The sequence below is a fragment of the Camarhynchus parvulus genome, chromosome 3, assembly GCF_901933205.1.
Source record: "Camarhynchus parvulus chromosome 3, STF_HiC, whole genome shotgun sequence".
Lineage (NCBI taxonomy): Eukaryota > Metazoa > Chordata > Aves > Passeriformes > Thraupidae > Camarhynchus > Camarhynchus parvulus.
The window spans coordinates 104,159,374-104,179,186 of NC_044573.1; the positions used below are offsets into that span (position 1 = coordinate 104,159,374).

At 35.8% G+C, this 19,813-nt stretch overlaps 1 protein-coding gene across 5 annotated transcripts in view; it reads right to left on the bottom strand.

The window, feature by feature from the left end:
* ASCC3 (activating signal cointegrator 1 complex subunit 3) overlaps positions 1-19,813 on the bottom strand; it is a 253,479-nt gene that overhangs the window by 171,573 nt on the left and 62,093 nt on the right. For all 5 annotated transcript variants that reach the window (XM_030946651.1, XM_030946649.1, XM_030946650.1 and 2 more), the window contains 2 exons: positions 16,127-16,327; positions 15,527-15,667 (listed from right to left, as the gene is read on the bottom strand). In XM_030946651.1, the coding sequence (XP_030802511.1) occupies positions 15,527-15,667; positions 16,127-16,327 (342 nt within the window). The remainder of the gene's footprint in view (positions 1-15,526; positions 15,668-16,126; positions 16,328-19,813) is intronic.

Below are 19,813 nucleotides of genomic sequence, written 5' to 3' on the forward strand. Positions count from 1 at the left end.
CTTAATTTTACATAGAAAAATATGAAAAGAAAAATGCTTATTAGCATTTCATCACTAGGAAAGAAAATCTGAACTTCTTCTGACAAAATGTCATCTTCAATGATGACACAGGTACATTTTAAACAGGCAAAATAGTGTCTAAAATGTTCCTTGCTCATCTTTTACTGATACATGCAGTAAATATCAGATAGGCAATTCCATCAAAATAGACTAGTTTTGGTTTTGACAGAATTACAGCAAGGGTAAGGTTGGAAGTTGCCTCTGGAGATCTACCAATCTAACCCACTGCTCAGATCAGGGTCACCTAGAGGAGTCTGCTGAACACTGCACACAGACATGGATCCAGTATCTCTCAGGTGATACTCAAAGTCTTTGAAGACTCCACAGCTTGTCTAGACAAATTTTCAGTGTCTGACCACCCTCACCAGAAAAAAACAAAGTCTCACATTTACAGAGAATTTCCTGTATGGCAGTGTGTGCCCACTGCCTCTTTTGCACTCACTGGAAACTTCTGAGGTCTGGCTCAGTCTTCTTTATGCATAAATACACAATGTACTCAGATCACATCTATCTATCTGAACTTTTCCATACCCAGACTGAATGACCCCAGCTTGCTTTCCCTCTCCTCATGTGACAGATGTCTTATCCCTCAATAACCTCCACGCCTTTTTGCAGACTTGCTCTAGTATGCCCCTGTTCCTCCCATAAAGGGGAGCCCAGAACTGGACCCAGCACCACACATGTGTCTCACCAGGGCTGAGCAGAGAGGAGCAGCCACCTCCCTTGAGCTGCTGGCAACACCCTTCTGAAATGCAGCCCAGAATGAAGGGGATGTTGCTTGCTCATATCAGTTTTGCTTTCCACCAGAATATCCGTTATCTTTTCTGGGAAGCTACTTTCCATCTAACCAGCCCCCAGCCTGGATGGGTTCATAAAATTACTCCCTCACTCCTGCACAGGACATGGCATGAACTCTGGAACTTCATGAGATCTCTGTTGGCCCATTTCTCCAGCCTGCCAAAGTTACTCTAAATTACTGTGCAGCCATCTGATCTGTCAACCACTCCTCCCAGCTTTGTACCATCTGCAAAATTGTTTGTTTCCACACAGAGGATCAACATGACTTTTCAAAGGTAATCAAGAATGACCTCATGGTAATTTTGACCAGGTCCCTCAGGACTTGTGGGAAAATATCATCAGATTGCATTAACTTGTATCATACTCAGTTTGTCTGCACATTCCCTAACCCGACTTTATTCCAAGTGTTGCATTTTCCCTCTCTAGATTTTCCCATTTGTCTCTGGGGCTTGGGATTGTTGAAAACCAGGCCTAACCATAAAGCCCGAAGCAAAGAAAGCATTAGGTACCTCAGCCATTTACATGCCTTTTGGCATCAGGCACCCTGTTCCACTTAGCAGAGGTTTTCTTCAATTATTCTTTTGCTGTACAGAAGCCATTCTTGCTGCCCTTCACGTGTGTTTCTGGGCTTTTTCTTACCTAATCCTGTCCCTTCATGCTCAACATGCACAACTGCAATCCTTCCAGGTCAGCTGTTCCTGCATCCACCTCTTGCATGCTTCCTTTTTTATATTTGGTTTTCATCCTGTAGGTCTCCTGACACTCTCGTCTAACTCGCTGATCATCAGGACGAGCCACTGCTGAGTTTGGAGGCATTGAGCAGGAATATGATGTACAAAGGATTGCTAGAGAGTTTTAAAGTCTGAAAGACTTTGAGTTTCCATCTACATTAAAAAAATACTGAAGCAGCTTATTGAACTCATTCACTTGCAAGGCCATTTACAATGCAGTGCAGAAAATATTGCTGTAATGTGCTACATTACATATAATACCCTTACACACAATGCAGTTTCTGAAGGACATTAAGTGAAGACTCCAGTTCAAGAATCATGCTGCATGACACAAAGGTATTGAGCTAACTGAACATATTATAGCCATAAAACTAGATCTATAATTTTTGTATATCAGCACACAACTGAATTAAAAGTCTTTGAAACGTTCTACTACACTATGAATTCTTCCCTCCCTCCCCCACCCTAATATCAAGGTTGCCCAATCAGTGTTACATTTATCTGTTTTGAGAGATGTAGCAGCAAATACAACTTGGCAAGTATAAGACCGACTGTCTGCAACAGAGTAAAGAAAGACCAAGTAAATGGGAAGAGCAATAAAGAGATCTTGTGCTTACTATAGTGCCTTTGACATGAAGAAGTAACATTGGTTTTCACTGTCACTGTCTTAAGTATTTTCTTAAATGACAAAAGCCGCAGTAAAACCAGCACACATCAAAACTGGTGCCTATGAAGGCACAAGAAACAGTCTCAAATCTATTATTGAATCTTATGTAAGGTAACTACCTAACACTGGGGTCTCTAAAAGCAATAGCTGACATGAGAATCTACACAAAACCATTCAAATCTCTTTAAGCTCAGAGACCATAAGACTGTGATATACATACATACATACATACATATATACATATATAAAAGGAAATAAATAAATATATAAATATATATTTATATAAATATATGTATATATATATAAGGAAATAAATAATTTAAAAGGAATAGAAAGAATAGAAAGCTCAAAGGCAGCCTCCCCTTAGGAGCTTCTTCATTCTGTTGCAGAAGTGGGAGCAACTTACCAGCTCCAACCAGACTTTCTTCTTCCCACAGTCACACATCTTTATTACACAGCAGCCTCTCTGATGATGCCACTGAAAATATGCTTAATCTAGCTTAAAACATTACAAATACTTTGCAATTCATGTGATTCAGCTGTCACTGGATGGTCACATCACTACAGCAATACACCTAAAAATCCATCAGGTCAGGACAGAATTTGATTCAACTAGTCCTAGTCATGCAAAAATAAAGAAGGGTCTTTTAAAAAGTAGTAATTTAATTACAAACCTGGCAACAGAGAAAGGAAGATGCTAACCCTTAAAAAAAGGCTGTAGAACAAGAGTCCTCTCTCTTAACAAACATTAATGTTGTATATTCTATTTTCAGAAAAACTTCAGCATTGTTAATATCTGTTGTATTGAAGAAATAGACATAATAATCTAAGAGCAATCTTTTACAGACACAAATTTAAAGAATGTTTACTAATTTGATATTTTCAATGCAATATCTTTAACATTTTACTTCATATTCACTTCAGCAACGTTCTGCCACAATGAATTGAGATGAATCATTGACAAACAATGAATTTTGACCTCTATAAAAACAGACACTAAATCTATTTTAATGTCATAAATTACATGTGTTTTCAGTGTAATTTGACTTTAAATAGCAAATAGGCAGAATATTACCAATAATAATTTCTATACACATTAATAAATGATTTCAATTTTTTTAGCTAGTACTGCTTACAAAAATATTTTTAATTATGCATTTGCACTTAATTTCATAACAATAATAAGCAGCAAAATTTATTTAAGATATTAAATGGAAAGCTATTAAATCAGATCTTCCCATTTTCAATACATAACTTATCTTGTGTGTCTGATATTTCCACTTGAAAAATTAAGAAATCTACTTGATTCACCTGTAGGTGACACTGTTGGTCTTAGCCATACAACCAAAGAGCAACAGCATTCCCGCAGTCTGGAACAATGGCATTTATGGCATTCCAAAGCATAAATCCTTTTTTTTGTTTGTTTGTTTTTTATATTTTTATGCTAGTCCTTCTCAGTTCCATTATGTCTTGGTTTAATCCCAGCCAGCAGCTGAGCCCCACCGAGCCACTTGTGCAGTCCCCCTCTGGTAGGATGGGGTAGAAGTGAGGCTTGAGATACAGGGTAGAGAAAGGTAAAGCACAAGCTGCGCACACGAGGCATTCAAAGCAGAACAAGGAATTCCTTCACCATTTCCCACTAGCAGCAGCTGATCAGGGCATCCATCGTGTAACAGTGACTTGGGGATACAAATGGTCCCTTTGAATGTCCCCCCTTCCTTCCTCCAGCTCTGTGGAGGAAGCCCTGTGGTATGGGATATCCCTGTGGTTAGTTGGGATCAGCTGTCCCAGCTGTGTCTCCCTCCCAATTCCCTGTGCACCCCCTGTACCTTTGCTGGTGGGCTGGGGAAAAAGGCACAAAAGGCCTTGACTCTCTGAAAGTGCTGCTCAGCAATAACAAAAAAACCCGGTGTCATTTACACTGTATCCAGCAAAAATGCAAACCACAGTGCATCCTATCTGTTATGAAGAAAATTAACTCTATCCCAGCCAAAACCAGCACAAATTTTAATATCAAACCTCTTCAGAGACAGTGATTTATGAAAGTGCATAAAGTACAGATATATTAAAACTGAATATGCTCTGATAAAGCCCAAAGTAATGAAAAAATGTGCCCACTGGAGAGGAAAAGGAAGAAACCAAGAGTATATACTTGTAGCAAGGGCTCTTCATCTAAATCGAGCATTTGTATTTGTACCCTTAAGTGCTGAACTACAATGCCAAACAGTTTATTATTTATAGGGGAAAAAAAAAGAAAAACACTCAAAACTTCTGTTTTTAAAGCAGTTTAAAAAAACTTCTAGTAGCCAAGTCAGGAATGAATACAATTATTTCCAGTAAAAAAGGAAACACACTACCAAGAATGCAATTACAAAACAACTCCACCTTATATCCTTTAGCTACAGAATACATAAACCAATTTTTTTCCTGTTGTTCAAAATGTCTGTAATTTTATCTGGCCTCATTTCAACTAGGTATTTACTGCTAAACCAAAAATTAACTCCCACCTTTCCGCCCAATCAAAATAGAGATTGTAGCCAAGTGAGTCACAGCAAAGAATGCCAGTCAATTACACACTTTATCATTGTATGTGACATTTGATTATTAATCATAAAGTAGGCTAGTCAAAGCCTGCACTAAAATTCTACAGATTATGCAATTACAACAAGCAAGTAGGCATGTTAGCAAAATAAACAACTGTATCTGTCTATTTCAAAAGTAAATGATTTCAAATAAAATGTAAATGCATGTCTGAAGAATAGTGATTCTAATTTCTGAAGCATGGGAAGACTGATTTTAGTAAAATCTGTCATAAATGCAGAAACTAATTTAGGTCACAGACAGCACCTTCAGTTCCTTATAAAGGACTACTATTTTTTATTCAAACTGCTACTGTTTGATGATGTATAAGTACTTTGCCCCACTGGCAAAATCTCAGCTGTCACAGGCACATATATTAATGGAAGAGTCATAAATCAGAAGGGCTTCCAACAATTTCACTAGAATACTGGAAGACTGATGCCAAAAAAAAAAAAAAAGAAGTACAATGCTGAAAGCATAGACTGATAACATCAGCCTGAGAAAGCAATGTAGTTGTTCCAGCAACAAAACGACAGAAACAATGAAGACAACATTTCAACCAAGCAACAAGCTTATTAACTGAACCCACTGGAAAAATATCCAGCAATCTCTTATACAAGTCAAACTTAATTTATTTCCTAATAGGTTTCATCAGCAGAGACAATCAAGAATCCTACACGTGATGTCACAGAGTGTACTGCCTTTATTTTTGAGGGTTAAAGAGTGAGTTCAGTCAAAGAATTAACATCAGAGGCCCAAAGTTGCCTCTCTGCTGTTTAACATGAAAATTTTTCACCTGCTTTACTATTTGCCCAAGTTGGTGTAAGGAAGTAAGAAAACTGGGAAAACCATAGACTTCATAAAAATGGCACCCACAGAAAATTTCCTTCCTTGTCTTTAAAGATCAGGAAATAACACTACAGTGCTAAAACCTGGAAACTCATTTCTGAGGTGAGGTAGATGGGCATACCAGCATTACAGAAATGAGCCCAACCTGCAAGGAAGGATATAAGGATTTGCCTCAGCTGCAAGTAAGTAAGTGCAGATTCATCTAATCCAGGTTATGTCTTCATTTCCTTTTTGTTATTTCCTATTTTGGATCTCTGAAGAGAGTAACCTCAACTTTTCTTCCTTCTGCTTATTCACTGAAATACTTTTAGGATTCTATTTTCTCCCTCCAAAAGCTGAAGAGAATTAATTCAGCCCAGCTGAGGACTTGAGTGTTACCGGTCACAAACCTGGGTGTGACTGCTATCAACTGGGAGTGCACACTGCTTACTGGTGAAGAGACTGCCACAGTCAGAACTTTAAAACACCCCACAGCATTTCAAATCTTGCAGATGTACAAAGACACATCCCTTCTGATACTATTTTAATTATCTTGCTTTCAGAACTAATCATTAATTCAGAATTAAAATTAACATCTAGAGGAAAAAAAAATTAAAAGTGAGACAGAAAAAAAATGTAACAGTCTGTGGCATGCCATCAAGCCTCTTTGCCTCAGAGATCCTGCATAGTAGGTTTTTTTAAACACACTTTTCCCTGAAGATAGCATGATCAATGAATCAGGTAGCAAAATTTTATTTTGCACACTATGAGAACTTCTGAAACAATGGAAATACATATGGAAACAACAGTGTGAAGTGGAGATGGCTTTGGGACACAGAAATCCTACACTATAAAAAAGATTTTGATCCTTCTTGACTCAGACATCCACTTTAGCAAGGACTTCTGTTCTAAATATTTCATTATTTTTTTTTTAATTTGAAAGGTAAGGCTTAACCTCATTTAGAGAAAGAAAGACTTTTTTTAGATTGTGCATATCTTTGAAAATTCAGAAGAAAGAAAGTTTTCTTTCAGCAAGGTTGTACTAAGGAATATTCAGGAAGTTGAATTGCCTCAAAATAGAGGCAATTCCCTTCTTCTTTCTTTCTTGCTTTTAAATTAGATTTTGATATCTTCCTGTCCCTGTCCAAATTTTGATCGAAAGAGGATATTCTGCTATTGAAACTGGGGATGTGCATAGAATCCAGAACTACTTTACATCCTAGGCATACTGGAAGAGAGATTATTAACCAGGTTAAACTCTGGTTTTGAAATTAACAACTTGAAAAGCAGAGGGTGTTTCAGTCTGTGAGCTTTAAAATCACTGGATCACTTCTGAAGGCCACTTCATGAAAGTTTAACTCCTCATACCAAAAGGGATTTCTATATTTTATTGCATCTAACACATCCAAAGCATCATTTCATTCCTAGAAGGAAATAGACTGCCATCAAAAGTCAACACTAATACAGATGTTTGCACCAGCTCCAAGTAAAAAACCAATGGCATGCAATAGGATATGAAGGCCACTTGGAGAAGACTAACATCAGAGTAAGTGTTTACAGTGATGGACAAAATATACAGAATAAGCAAAAAGGAGATTAGATAGGGACAAAGCACCAAGAGACAAGAAAATAAAATAGCACTATCTTGCTTCAAAGACACTTTAGATTGTACATGCTACACCATTTTTCAGTGAAGTTCTTAATATAATTTTCACAAAATGCTGTGGTAATACAAAAGGGATAGCAACTGACAAATCAGCCTTAAAAAAAACGTGTTCTACAGTTGATTTCTGTTAAAATGCAGTACAATACAGTATCCTGTGAAAAACTATTATGGGAGAAGAGCTGTCAATATTCTGAATTTAAAACATTCATAATTCTTGTTCATAAACTGAAACAATTTTGAATGAGTGTGAGATGCATGTCAAGATTACATCATCTTTATTACTGTAAAGAATCACTATCTCATGTACTTACTATATGAATGAAAAAAGTCACACTATATGCATATTCAGCCTCTAACAGTGGGCTTTGTATATTTCTGAAGTGAGAAACACATACATTGCAGAATATCATAGAATATAATGCTCTAAAATTTAATAAAATGTAGACAGGAAAAGTAGCAGGAATCAACTTCACTATTTGCTTTACTTAGAAGCATCTCTATAGCCTATTAAAGTGCAGGAAATGAGAAACAGTATATGAGAAAAATAAAGCTGTAGATGAAACAGCAGGCACCTCAACTTTATAGCCCTCTTTTGCTTCAAATAGTTCTGGACTTGATTAGTTTTATATTGCAGTTAAGAACTTGAGAAAAAAGCATTATTCCATTTTATTAGTATCAGATTCCAATAGGGAATAAAGCCTTCATGACTTAATATCAGAGTCTATCAGCTGACAGAATCTATCAGAGTGACCATCCATATCACTCAAAGGTCCTAATGCCATTTGTTGTTCTCAGAACTACTTGCCCTATTCAGCTCTGATGCTTTTGTGGTCTCTGTTTCACTTCTCACTTCTGCGTTGCCATCAAAAGTACAATTAATCAGCTAATCTTTGAGATGTCAAAATACACTTGGTCCTTCAGGCTATTTCCTCTCGTCAAGAAAAGCATTCTTTTCAGCAATGAGTCAAATGTATTTGCCAATGCAAATGCAGCTTACACAAATTCTCTTTTCATTTACAACACTACTATTTACAAATACACCACCAATACTGTTGTATTACTTGTGCTCTTCAATAAGAATTGCCCTTTTGTTCTAAATTACTCTTATTTCAAGTATAAACATCTGGGTAAAGTTAAGTAGAAAAATAACCAGCTAATCATATTTGCAATAAACTAAACAAAATTCACTTGGATTTTAAATACCAAAATTAAATCACCAGTGAAAGCAGTAACTTTATTTAAAAAAAATCCCAAACTAAAACTAACTGAGCTAGAAGTAACTGTGGCAGGTCAACCATTGCAGCTGGCAGATGCCCACCCAAGCACTCTCACTTCCCCTCCTTTCCTGGACAGGGGGAGAAAGTAAGATGGAAAAGTGTATGGGTCAAGATAAAAGACTGGGAGGTCATGTACCAATTACTGTCATGGGCAAAAAAGACTTGGAAAAAAATTACTGCAAACTAAAAATAGAGTACAATAGTGAGGAAATAAAGACAAAACCTAAAAACCTCTTCCTGCTAGTCCCCCTTCTCCCCAGGCTCAACTTCACTGCTTTGTTCCAAAGTTCTCTACAACTCAGGGATGGGAGTTATAGTCAGTCCACAACTTCATCTCACACATTCCTTCCTCACACTTTTCCCCCACTCTGCTGTGTATCCGTACCACAGGATGCATCTTTACAAACTGCTCCAACATGGGTCCTTTCACAGGCACAGTTCCTGCAGGAGCCTGTTCCTGCACGAGCTTTCCATGGGCCACCTTTTCCTTTACTGCACCATGGACCTGCTGCAGTGTGGGGTCCACCAAGAGCTGCAGGGTGGACATCAGCTCCACCACAGCCTTCAAAGGGCTGTGAGGGCATCTCTGCTCCAGTGCCTGGAGAACCTCCTCCCCTCCTTCTGCTCTGAGCTGGGTGCCTGGAAATCATTCACATTTTTGAACTGTTCAACATGTTTGGCACTTGGTAAATTAAAGTGGTATCTTTTCTAAACCTATGGTTTAGATGCTTTCTTAGCAAAATGTGAAAATAGCTTTCATATAAACTGTAAGCAATGTTAAGAATCAACTCTGAAAGCAACGTGACTTTAATTTATACAGGTTGATGAGAAGAGAACAAATATGACAGCCAGCTGCCCATTTTCTAAATGATGGTGCAAGTCAAGTTTAGCAGGACTTTCCTCACTACCCAGACATGACAGCAAAAAATGTAAACCTTGAATTCAAATTCTTGAACATCATGGAATTTTTTAGAGATCATAATGAATGAAGGAGTTTTTTTGGTTTGTTTGCTCATATGTGTTTGGGGTTTTTTTAGTTGTTTTTTTTTTTAAATGGGTGAATGCTGTTATAGTTTTCCCATTTTGTGCCTTCATTAAGGAAGAATATTTTAGAAGCGCATTAGGTTGAAAGCAGACTAAGGTGAGACTGCTGATACTCCCTCCTTTAATCAGACATGAAATTAATGTTTATTAAATCTGTGACAGAAAAAAGACAGAGATAAGTGGAGTCCAGCAGAACCCCAGCAGTCTTGGAGACGTCTGTTTCTGTGATGTCCTTCAGGCCCATGTTGATAGGCACAGCCTTGCAGTTCAGTAAATTATAAACAACTCTTTCTGCGGAACTCCAAGAACCTGAGTACTATGTAAACGCTACAGAAAATCCAATAACATGTTTTAAATGAATGACCTTGCTTTCTGTATAATTAATTTTTTGATCAATGTAGGGGAATTGTAGGGGGGCACAGTATGTAATCTTATCCCCCAATGAGCTGCAGCCAGGGCCAAGAACCACACCTGTAACCAATTACAAACAAGTAGCATGAAAGGGTGGAGTCAGAGTAAGAGTCAGAAGACTGCAAGAACCAGAAGACTGCAGGAGAAGGCTGTGCCAGGAGGAGGCTGCTGCAAGAATCAGGAGAAGATGGTGAGTTCCTCTGGAGGGGATGAACAATCCCAGAAGAGGACAGACCCCAGGAGAGGAGAATCACAATGAGAGGATGGACTCTGAAGCCTGTGGACATGCCAGGGCTCTGTAGCAGTTCAGCAGCAATATCCTTCATTGGATTGCTGCTGGATTAGCTGCAGATGCTTCTGGCTGTGTGCTTCAGGAAAAGCCCCTGGAGGGGATGGACTCTGTAATGTATAAGTATTGCTGCAAAATGTATAGGGCAACTGTGACCCACTGGGACGGACTGGGGGACGCGGTGTTGGTGTAGCTGAGAGAGGCAGGTGGAAGCCACAAGGAGGTCTGGACCTGATTTTCTTCAATCAAGACACCTGAAAGTAGGTGAGCCACCAACTAGTAATAATGGGACATTTGAGGTCTTTGCTTTGTGTTGTGACCGCCTCAACAAGAAGAGATAGATGTTGTAGTAATGTAACTGGTGTAATGTATTACTGTAATGTAGAAGTATTGTTGTAAATGTGTGTAATACAACAGATCAAGAAGAACCATAACAAAAATAGAAATGTTTTTTATTTAAAAAAACCCTATATTCCTATAGAATTAAAAAAAATATTCAGTAGTCCAGAAGTGGCAGAATCAGGACTATTCACATAATTACAGTTTGATTCATTTTCTCATAACATTTATTTAAAAGACAGTAAATTTCTTTTTCCTGCTGTCTGAATCCCTTTAAACGCCAAAAATATGAGAATGAAGGAACAGAGATACATAGATGTTTATAGGCTGGGGAAGTTAGCCTGCTTTCAAAATTTGACCAGATTTGTTTCCAACTACTACATAATTTTAGCAACACAGAAAGCACTTATGATCTGGCCTTAACACTAATAGGTATCTGTAACAAGTAAGGCTCGTGACAGTCAGGCACATCTCAAAGCAAAAGAAGAGATCTAAGACCAATAAAAGTAATTTTGCTTGTAACTGCAGGTCTAAGGCACAAAATAAAGCAAAAACATTATAGAAAACTTGTTCCAACTTCAAAATGTCAGTCTCACTTACGTGTACTTATTTGAATTAGAATGTAGGCTGTTGACAATGATTATACCAAAATGCATCTAATACAAAACTGCTGAGGTACCAGTTTAAATGTGAGAAACATTCACACTAACTGAAGATGCAATAAAACATCAAAATAATTTTCTTTAAAAAGAAAATAAAATATATTTAACAGGGTAATTTTCAAAAACTATATTTAAAGTTTATAAAGGTGGAAGAAACTTTGATAAGCTTTTACTATGTTATGCTAAGGATATTAACTTTGTTTTATGCTATGTTCACATAAAACATTAAAAAGAAATTATCTTCTACATTTTTTGATGCCCACTAACTTTGTATTAAGGCCAGAAGGCATTTCTGCACTCTGTACCACTGTTTTGCACAAGCTAAGGCATGATGCCACTCATCCATCAGCTCGCAATACACTGTGCCCAGGGCAAGGCACCGCTTTCAGACTTGGTGATTACCTTATAAAACTATACTGCTCCAATTCCAGCTGTATTCTCCAAACTTTCAAAAGATAACTATAACTACATTGTATTTGTTGCAAATGCAAGGTCAAATCATTCTGTGTTTCCATGAAGGGAAATTGTCTCAGGGTTTTAACACACATCCCACATTAAACTTGTAACTGTGGCTTTCAATGCATAAGATGCGGGGAGCAGGTTGGAAAACTGACTGGAGAGTCAATAAAAACTATTTTCCTTTTTCTTTGTAAATCAATTTCATTATTAGTAAAATCAGAAATAACTTATTTTAAAAGCTTATAAAGTGTGTTGGAAACATAGCAATATTAATGAATATTCAATAGCATTGGAAGTAAAATCATATCATGTATAATACCATAGAAGTATGGAGCAGCAAGAAACATGGCTACCTTCTGGATGGATATATATGGCAGCATGGAAAGCACAGAGAGAGTTATTGCTGGAAAAATGTGCTATAGACCTTTTTAATTGGAAGTTTTCAAAAATATTTAAAAGATGTTATTCCACCATAAAGGGAATGGAAATTTAAATTCCTTTTTTTTTTTTTTTGCTAGTATTTATATCCTTTAAAAACATTCGTAGAAAAAAATAATAGTGGTACTTCCCACTGTACATTAAGGGTGCATTCCTGAGAAGGGAGACAGTTACCAATTTGTCAGATAAAGCAATTTTTCCTCATCAGGATAAGCAGTAGAGCTACATGTAATAACTTACAAAAGGCATTTCTTTAAATATACACAGGCAAAGTATGAAGGATGAAGCAAGCAGGATGGAAAGGAAGCAGAAAATGATCAGGATTGTCACTTAAGCACTACTTCTAACTAATACCTGACAATCACCTTATTTTTACATCTTTCATCGTGACTGATTTGATTCACCTGAGGACAAAAATAAAGGTAGTGAAAATGCAACTGCTCAGAAAACAGCCAGAAGACAACTGTCACAGGAGATATTTATCAGGCCTTCAGTTGCCTAGAAGTACCAGCTGAGATCTTGTGAAAATGTTATCCAGCCTTAAATACCAGCATCTACTTCAGCTGATGATCCTGCTCTCTGCCTTTTACTGCCTTATATATATACACAGTATATATATGATACATACTGTCCCTGTGTATATAAATTGTGTGCATGCCATCTACCTGCTGTAGCATTAATTTTTACAGGAAAAACTGCTTTTCTGTTAAACAAAGGTACTTCATTACTTACACTACTAAAGGCTAGAAAACAGAGCAATGACTGGCAAAGCAAATCTGAAACTATAAAGAAAGCAGCAACACCTATCAGAGTATTCCTTTCTGAGAAATGTGTGCATTAGAGAGGCTGACAAGTAAAATGAAGTTTTGAAGCAAGAATCAATTTAATACAGGGTAAAAAATGGTGAAAGATACCTGCTTGGATGAAGTGGTTTAAAGTGCCTAGTTGAGCAAAGAAAGCTCATGAGTTTTGATAGAAAACAGTACATGTGCAGAACAACAAGCAAGATCCAGCACAAGCAAGTGCTCTTTCCTCAGTTTCTAACATGCCACATATTTGCTTTGTTTTGCAGCAATGAAACATTGCACACTGCTAGGTCCAGAATCTTCAAGAACAGTAGCAGCAACTACACTGCTAACTCTTGGATTGGTATCATCTCTCATCCTCACCTTCCACATTTCTGATTAATCATAAGACTGACTAGATATGACAAACAAGAGAAAACATAAAATTGTTATTTCACTGTCCCAGAATTTTAGCCTTTATATTTTTTTCCTTTTAACCTCTTCAATGTTTTGAAGACCAAAGACACAAAATTGAGCACAAGTAAAACTGAAATTAATCAACAACTATAGTTTCTTTGAAAATGTAGGAACTGAGTTTTGGGTCACAAATACAATGGCTTCCAAATTTTTCCTCTTCTGGACACCATTTTTCTTTCATCTCCACTCTTCCCAAAGGTTTTGAAACTACAAATACACTTCAGATTAGTGTTTCTATACCATGACACACATAGGAAACTGCAGAAATCCCTTGAAGGTAAGTTTCAGGCAAAAAAAGCTAATTTCAAAGCAATGAGTCCATGGCAGGGAAAAAAAAAATTTTACCCACATCCTCCCTTTTCTATTTCTCCTTGATTTTTTAAAATAAATCTGCTTTAGCCTCTTCTCCACAACAAAATTAAGACTTATACTAGTAGTGGCATGCTGGATGAAATAAAACAGCATGATGAACTAGACAGTCTTTCTACATTCAAGTTACTAAGTTTCTCTAAGTTAATACTCTGTATATATTAATAAGTTCCCATTACAAGAGCAATAAAGCTCAGCTTTGTAAACTATTTCCCATACACATTTTTTTAATAAATCCTGAATATTTTTTGTTTCCTTTGTTCCCTTACTTGTTTTGCTGGATATAAGCAGAGTACTAATAATGAGGTGAGATTGTAGGAATTATATTGGTAACTAGAAGAGCAAGCAAAATAGCACTTTTCCATTCTACATTCATTCTGTTTATCCAGCTTTGTCCTTACATTCAGAGCAGGCTTTCCTACTGTCACTTTCAGTTTCAGCAGTGATTACACATTATCTCTCTCTCTATTGAAACCATGATCTACCTGATTATGTGCCCTAGCTGAAAAGTACTGTGAAAACAGGAAGCAATTTAATATGGTAATTTGGTGTATCTAAATAACTTCAATTACTAAAAGTTCCTACCAAATTTTTTTAATTTTGTAAACTCAGATTTTAGGTAGATGGTGCTGCAAAGTCACTCTGATAAAGTACCAGTGATTTTACTGTCACTCATTGATATTGGTTTGCTATTTATTGGTTACCACATTATTGTGACTGTATGTACCAATATGTATGCATATACATCTTCTAATTGCTATTCACAACCTGATACTGGATAACCACTGCAGTGGTCCTCCAAATCATTAATTACATACTTACATATATTCTTGTCATGTGAAGGGCTTTTCTCTCCACTCACCATAAAATTGTTAAATACCTCAAAGCTAAGACTGCTAAAATATCACTCATCTGGATCAACAATTACTATACTTATAAATGTTCATATTGATAATACAACCAGTTCTTTTTTCTGTTTCTTGGACCAGGCAGAAGGGCAAAGGGTAATTACATGGAAATGTATGCAATAACAGGTATACAAGTATCTTAAGATTTTAGAAAAATGACATTTCACTGACACAAACAGCATGAAATAAATATGGCAAAAAGAGTCTGCTAAAAAAATAATCTCCATTTATGCAATCCTATTTAAGAGGCTAAACCTACAAATTTTATTCATTTCTATGAATGTTCAAATGTTTACCCTAGTGATGTCTTATACTTTTCAAGGACAAATGAGGAACAGTAAGATTAGCCAATAATAGGAACCTACAGTTTTTGTTTGTTGCTGGGGTTTTTTTTTTGCTTGGGTTTTTTTTGGTTGTTTTTTTTTTTTAAAAAGAAGGTACGTGTTATTTTAATATATTAGCAACAATGTTGTTGTTCTGGATTTCTTTGGAACTTATAATAGCATTCTGGATTTCTTTGGAACTTATAATTTGCAGAACAAACTTTTAACTTCTTGAAGATGGTTTTTATTGAAGAATTCTGAACTTATATCAGTGTACATAATCACTGTAATTACAGGTGTAGTAATAAAGCTTCAGCTGATTAACCAATACTGTTACAAGGAGTTGGAAGAGCAGTGTACCTATGAATAGGTACAAATACACACGGAGAACAGTATTTGGAAGGATTAAGCATACCTGTGTTCGCAGAATTTCGCCTTTTGACAGTTGCATATCACCAGTCAGCTCTTTCACAGTAATGCCAAGTGGTTCCAGACGCTTGCTGAAGTAATTTGTCATTTCGGCTGCCAAAGCCTTCATAGGAGCAACATACACAATCTGCACCAAAACAACACTCACTTGATAAATGAGCAAACCCCACAATGTCGTTTGTTTCATGGCAACCATTACAAATCACAATTTATTGTGAAATATGATGCCAGGCACTTACAGTGAAAAATCTTAATAGTGATATATGAAAAGTAGTTATCTTTGTTGGATAAGTGTGCAGCTGTTTAAAGGACAATGGATTTTGTTTATACAGCCTCATCGCATTGAAAATTGGTTCTGCATGAAAGCTAAATGCATTTTCATAGCTTTTTATTCACATAATAAGATTTTTAGAACACAAATAAGAATAGCTTTAATAAAAATTAAGTAAATCAAAACCAGCCTTATCTTTAACTTGGAAAAGTCTAATATCCTTGAGAACTTCCTGATTTCATATTCCATGTACAACATATAATAGATTTTACCTTACAAGTTAAAAAGCTGTTATTTGGTTCATTAAACTCCTACCTTGAACTCATCCTTTTTGATAACACCATGCTGGACATGCTGGCGAATTTCATGAAGGATTGTCAGCATGGCAATGTTAGTCTTCCCAGCTCCAGTGGGGGCACAGATCAGCATGTTCTCGTTTGTGTTGTAGGCAGTCTCAAAAACGATAGACTGGATTCGGTTTAGCCTTTTCATGCCTTTAAAAGCAAGTTGTCCAATCTGTTGAAACAAAAAACACACATATCTTGGATTTTTCATAGATGTTTGTACATGTGTGTGTGTATCTATGCATATATTAAAAGAACACATGGAAACATACCTTCAGATACCTGTTGTAATATACTTATTATTCCAAGTTGTTTTTATTCTGAGGGTACCACTTCTACTCAACCCTCAAACAGGGAATCAATAAAGAAAAGAAATTATAGCAGGATAACATCAAAACTAAAATTAATCAAAATCTTTAGCCTCATACTATTTCACCACCTAATTTTTTTACTGAAGAGTGGCACCAAAACTAATATGCAGTAAAATATGGAACTATTAGTAACTAAACATCAGAAAAACAGCATTAACAGGAAAAGAACAATATACACCTCAAAATCTAAGATGAAAAGCTACTGGAAGAAGAGGCAGCAAAACAACAGAACTCAATAAAGTTCAATTTTGCAAACACAGACACACAAATTCAGTAAAAGCTTTCTCTTGCATCTCAAAAGATCTCCATCTTTTAATTGTCCACGTTCAGACCTTTCTCCAACATTATTCACAACAAGCTGCAGTACCAAAAGGAACATAAAATTTGTATGTGTAGTCCAAAACAAACTTAGAGAATGTTTTGAAAAACTAAATTTTATAGTTGATACAGGAAATTATGCTTATAAGAATTTAATGCATGTTTAAATCTTATAAAGTACAAATCATCAGTTACAGTAATACTTTGGTCCCATTGGTCTCTCTGAAAAATTACATTTTTACCACGAAAGAACCACTGTACAGAGACAGTTGCAATTCTTGCATTTGAAAATTAGAAAACCTTCGCAAATGAGGAACAGCCCTTAAAATATGAAATTAATTTTCCAATAAACTTACTTTTTCTTAGTTACTTTTCACAGATGTTTAAAATAGACTGCAGAGTACATAATTATTTTCTTTCTACAGATTTAATTACCCACACTGCTTCTATTACAAAGAATGAAAAGTATCTTACTGATATATTTGAAGATTCTAATTTTTACTTTACTTGTAGGAACAAAAGTACTATAAAGAACAGGCCTCAAAGAATCTTCTGAAGTTCTTTTCCATTATTCTAGGTGCTTGAATTAATTTACAGTGGTTTTCTATGGTAAAAGCCTCTCCAATACCAAATATTCTTCCCAATTCATTCCAATACTAACCAATTATTTGAGCATGGCTTCCCCAAGTAATGCAAGCTTAGGAATGAGGGTTTCAACAGCTATTTACATCAAATACTTCACTTAATTTTACAACAAACAAAATTAGGTCTATCATTGTGGTGCAGCTTCCTTGTAGTAGTCTCATGTGAGGGCCTATGATACAAATTACAAATTTAGATTAATAGACCATTTTCACAAAAAACGAAAATGCTCTACTCTTAAATCTATAGGAATGATGTACTTAATGACTAACCAACTGTAGTTTTATTTTAGATGGCTTTGAACATGAATAAACAACATTCACTGATATAGAAGTCAATGAAAATGCTATGCAATCAACACACTTTTTGAAAAACATCGTTTTCAATTCAATAGTGCCTTTGTCTTAGAGCTTTTGGCTTGAAAACTTCCTATGCCCCACTGAAAGAGCAAGTACCATTCAAATCATGAAGTTCATTTGTATTTGTAGGATTTAAAAAATCTCAAATATATCCAAACACCTATTTTAAACCATTGTCTTTGGTGAAGAAAAATAAAGAATCTAATGCAACTAATTTGAGAACTTTTCATCAAGTTTCTTCAGATTTTTAGTGGCTGAATTTCAAGATCACAACAATTTTCACTGTCACTGTTTTTGCACAGTTTGCTCTACTTGCAACAATACAGGAAGAAAGCTTATTTCTTTTGCACCAACCAAGCTTCATATACATAATGTGTAGTTTGTATGTCATCTTCAAAATTAATTTCATCTTCATGAATGAGACTCATAAAATATTAAAGGTTTCCAGGAGACCTGTTGAATATCTCAGTGCTGTCAGGGTTCAATCAGCTATTTGTATGGCCTCCTCAGTCATTTTAGGTTTCTAACTTGCCTGTTACTTCATTTTGAGATTTCTTGACTGGTATTTGTAGTTGGTTGTGTTTTTCCTGTCCCCTCCCATTCCATCGAGTTGCTTTTAGAAGCTATTGTAAACACTGCATCAAGTTCACACTGATGAAACCATTTAGAGTGTTTACAACAAAGGATCTACAGAGAGAAACTCACAAATACAACTAGTAATTACAGAATTGAACTAATAAAATACTACATTACACAATATTACATTATTTAAAGAAGCAGCTTTTAAACAAAAGCAGAAACATTGCTGTCTAAATGAAGCCCAGCCTAAGTATCTTCAGAAATGGATGACAGGAATTTTTCACAGTCACACAGCTGAATTTGTGTGGCTTTACACATACTGATCACCTTACAGCAGTGTGATTGTTAATACCCTTAAACATATCTTAAGTTTTCTTAAACTACTGCCCATGAAAATATGCTGTTCCAGCTTCTCTTAAACTTTTAGTGCGCAGCATAAAACATCTTTTTCCTTTCCTCTACGTTTGGCAGAAATTACATATACTATAGCCCTAGGACATGCAATTGTAAACAAAAATAAACACATATTTAGAAAAATAAAAATAATTTCCTGCCTCTCTTCCTATTGGAAAATTTTAACACCATGGATTAAGACTGACTTGGTAAGCAGCAATAAAAAAACAGATGTTCCAGGAAAAAATAGAGGAAGCTGCATACCAAGTTAGAGAAATTAACTTCAGCTTGTTTTCTAGAAAGATGTTAAGCCTATTGAAACAGGGATGTTAAGAGCAGAATAAAGATTAACCAAAAAAAAAACCCCAAAACCAAACAAAAACAACACACACACACAAAAAAACCAAAAAAAACACCCCAAAACAACTCAAAATAAAAAAAAATCCTGCTTAAGAACTAGAAGTACTTTTTTAAAATAATGGCATTCTGAACCAGAACCTAGTTTTTCATTCAACACACCCATTACTTTTTAAGCCAACACTCACAAATCAATATACAACATTTACAATCACAAAACAGTCAATGAATGATCTTTGAAAGTTAACTCTGCAGGAATATACTAAGGATTAAAAAAGCTACAAGAGAAAGTACCTCCAGAGGAAAAAAGAATCCTAAGACATCTTCAAACTAAGTCCCCATTAACATAAAAAATATTATCTTTCCTCTAAATTCCATTTTATTCCATGCAGTATGTACAAATGCATAATTTGAAACCAGTAGTTTTGCCCTTATAAAATATTAAGGCAGCATACAGAAATGCAACAGTATGCATGGAAGTCCACAGTTTGACAAAGGTACTAGAAGATTTGTTTTTTTAAATTGTCATTTGCACATACTACATATTTTTAAAATGGAAAACAATTTTTTTCCCCTCTGGCACATAAACATCAGCCATGGTTTCTACATACCAACTCATTTTCAGATAAACTAGCGAAA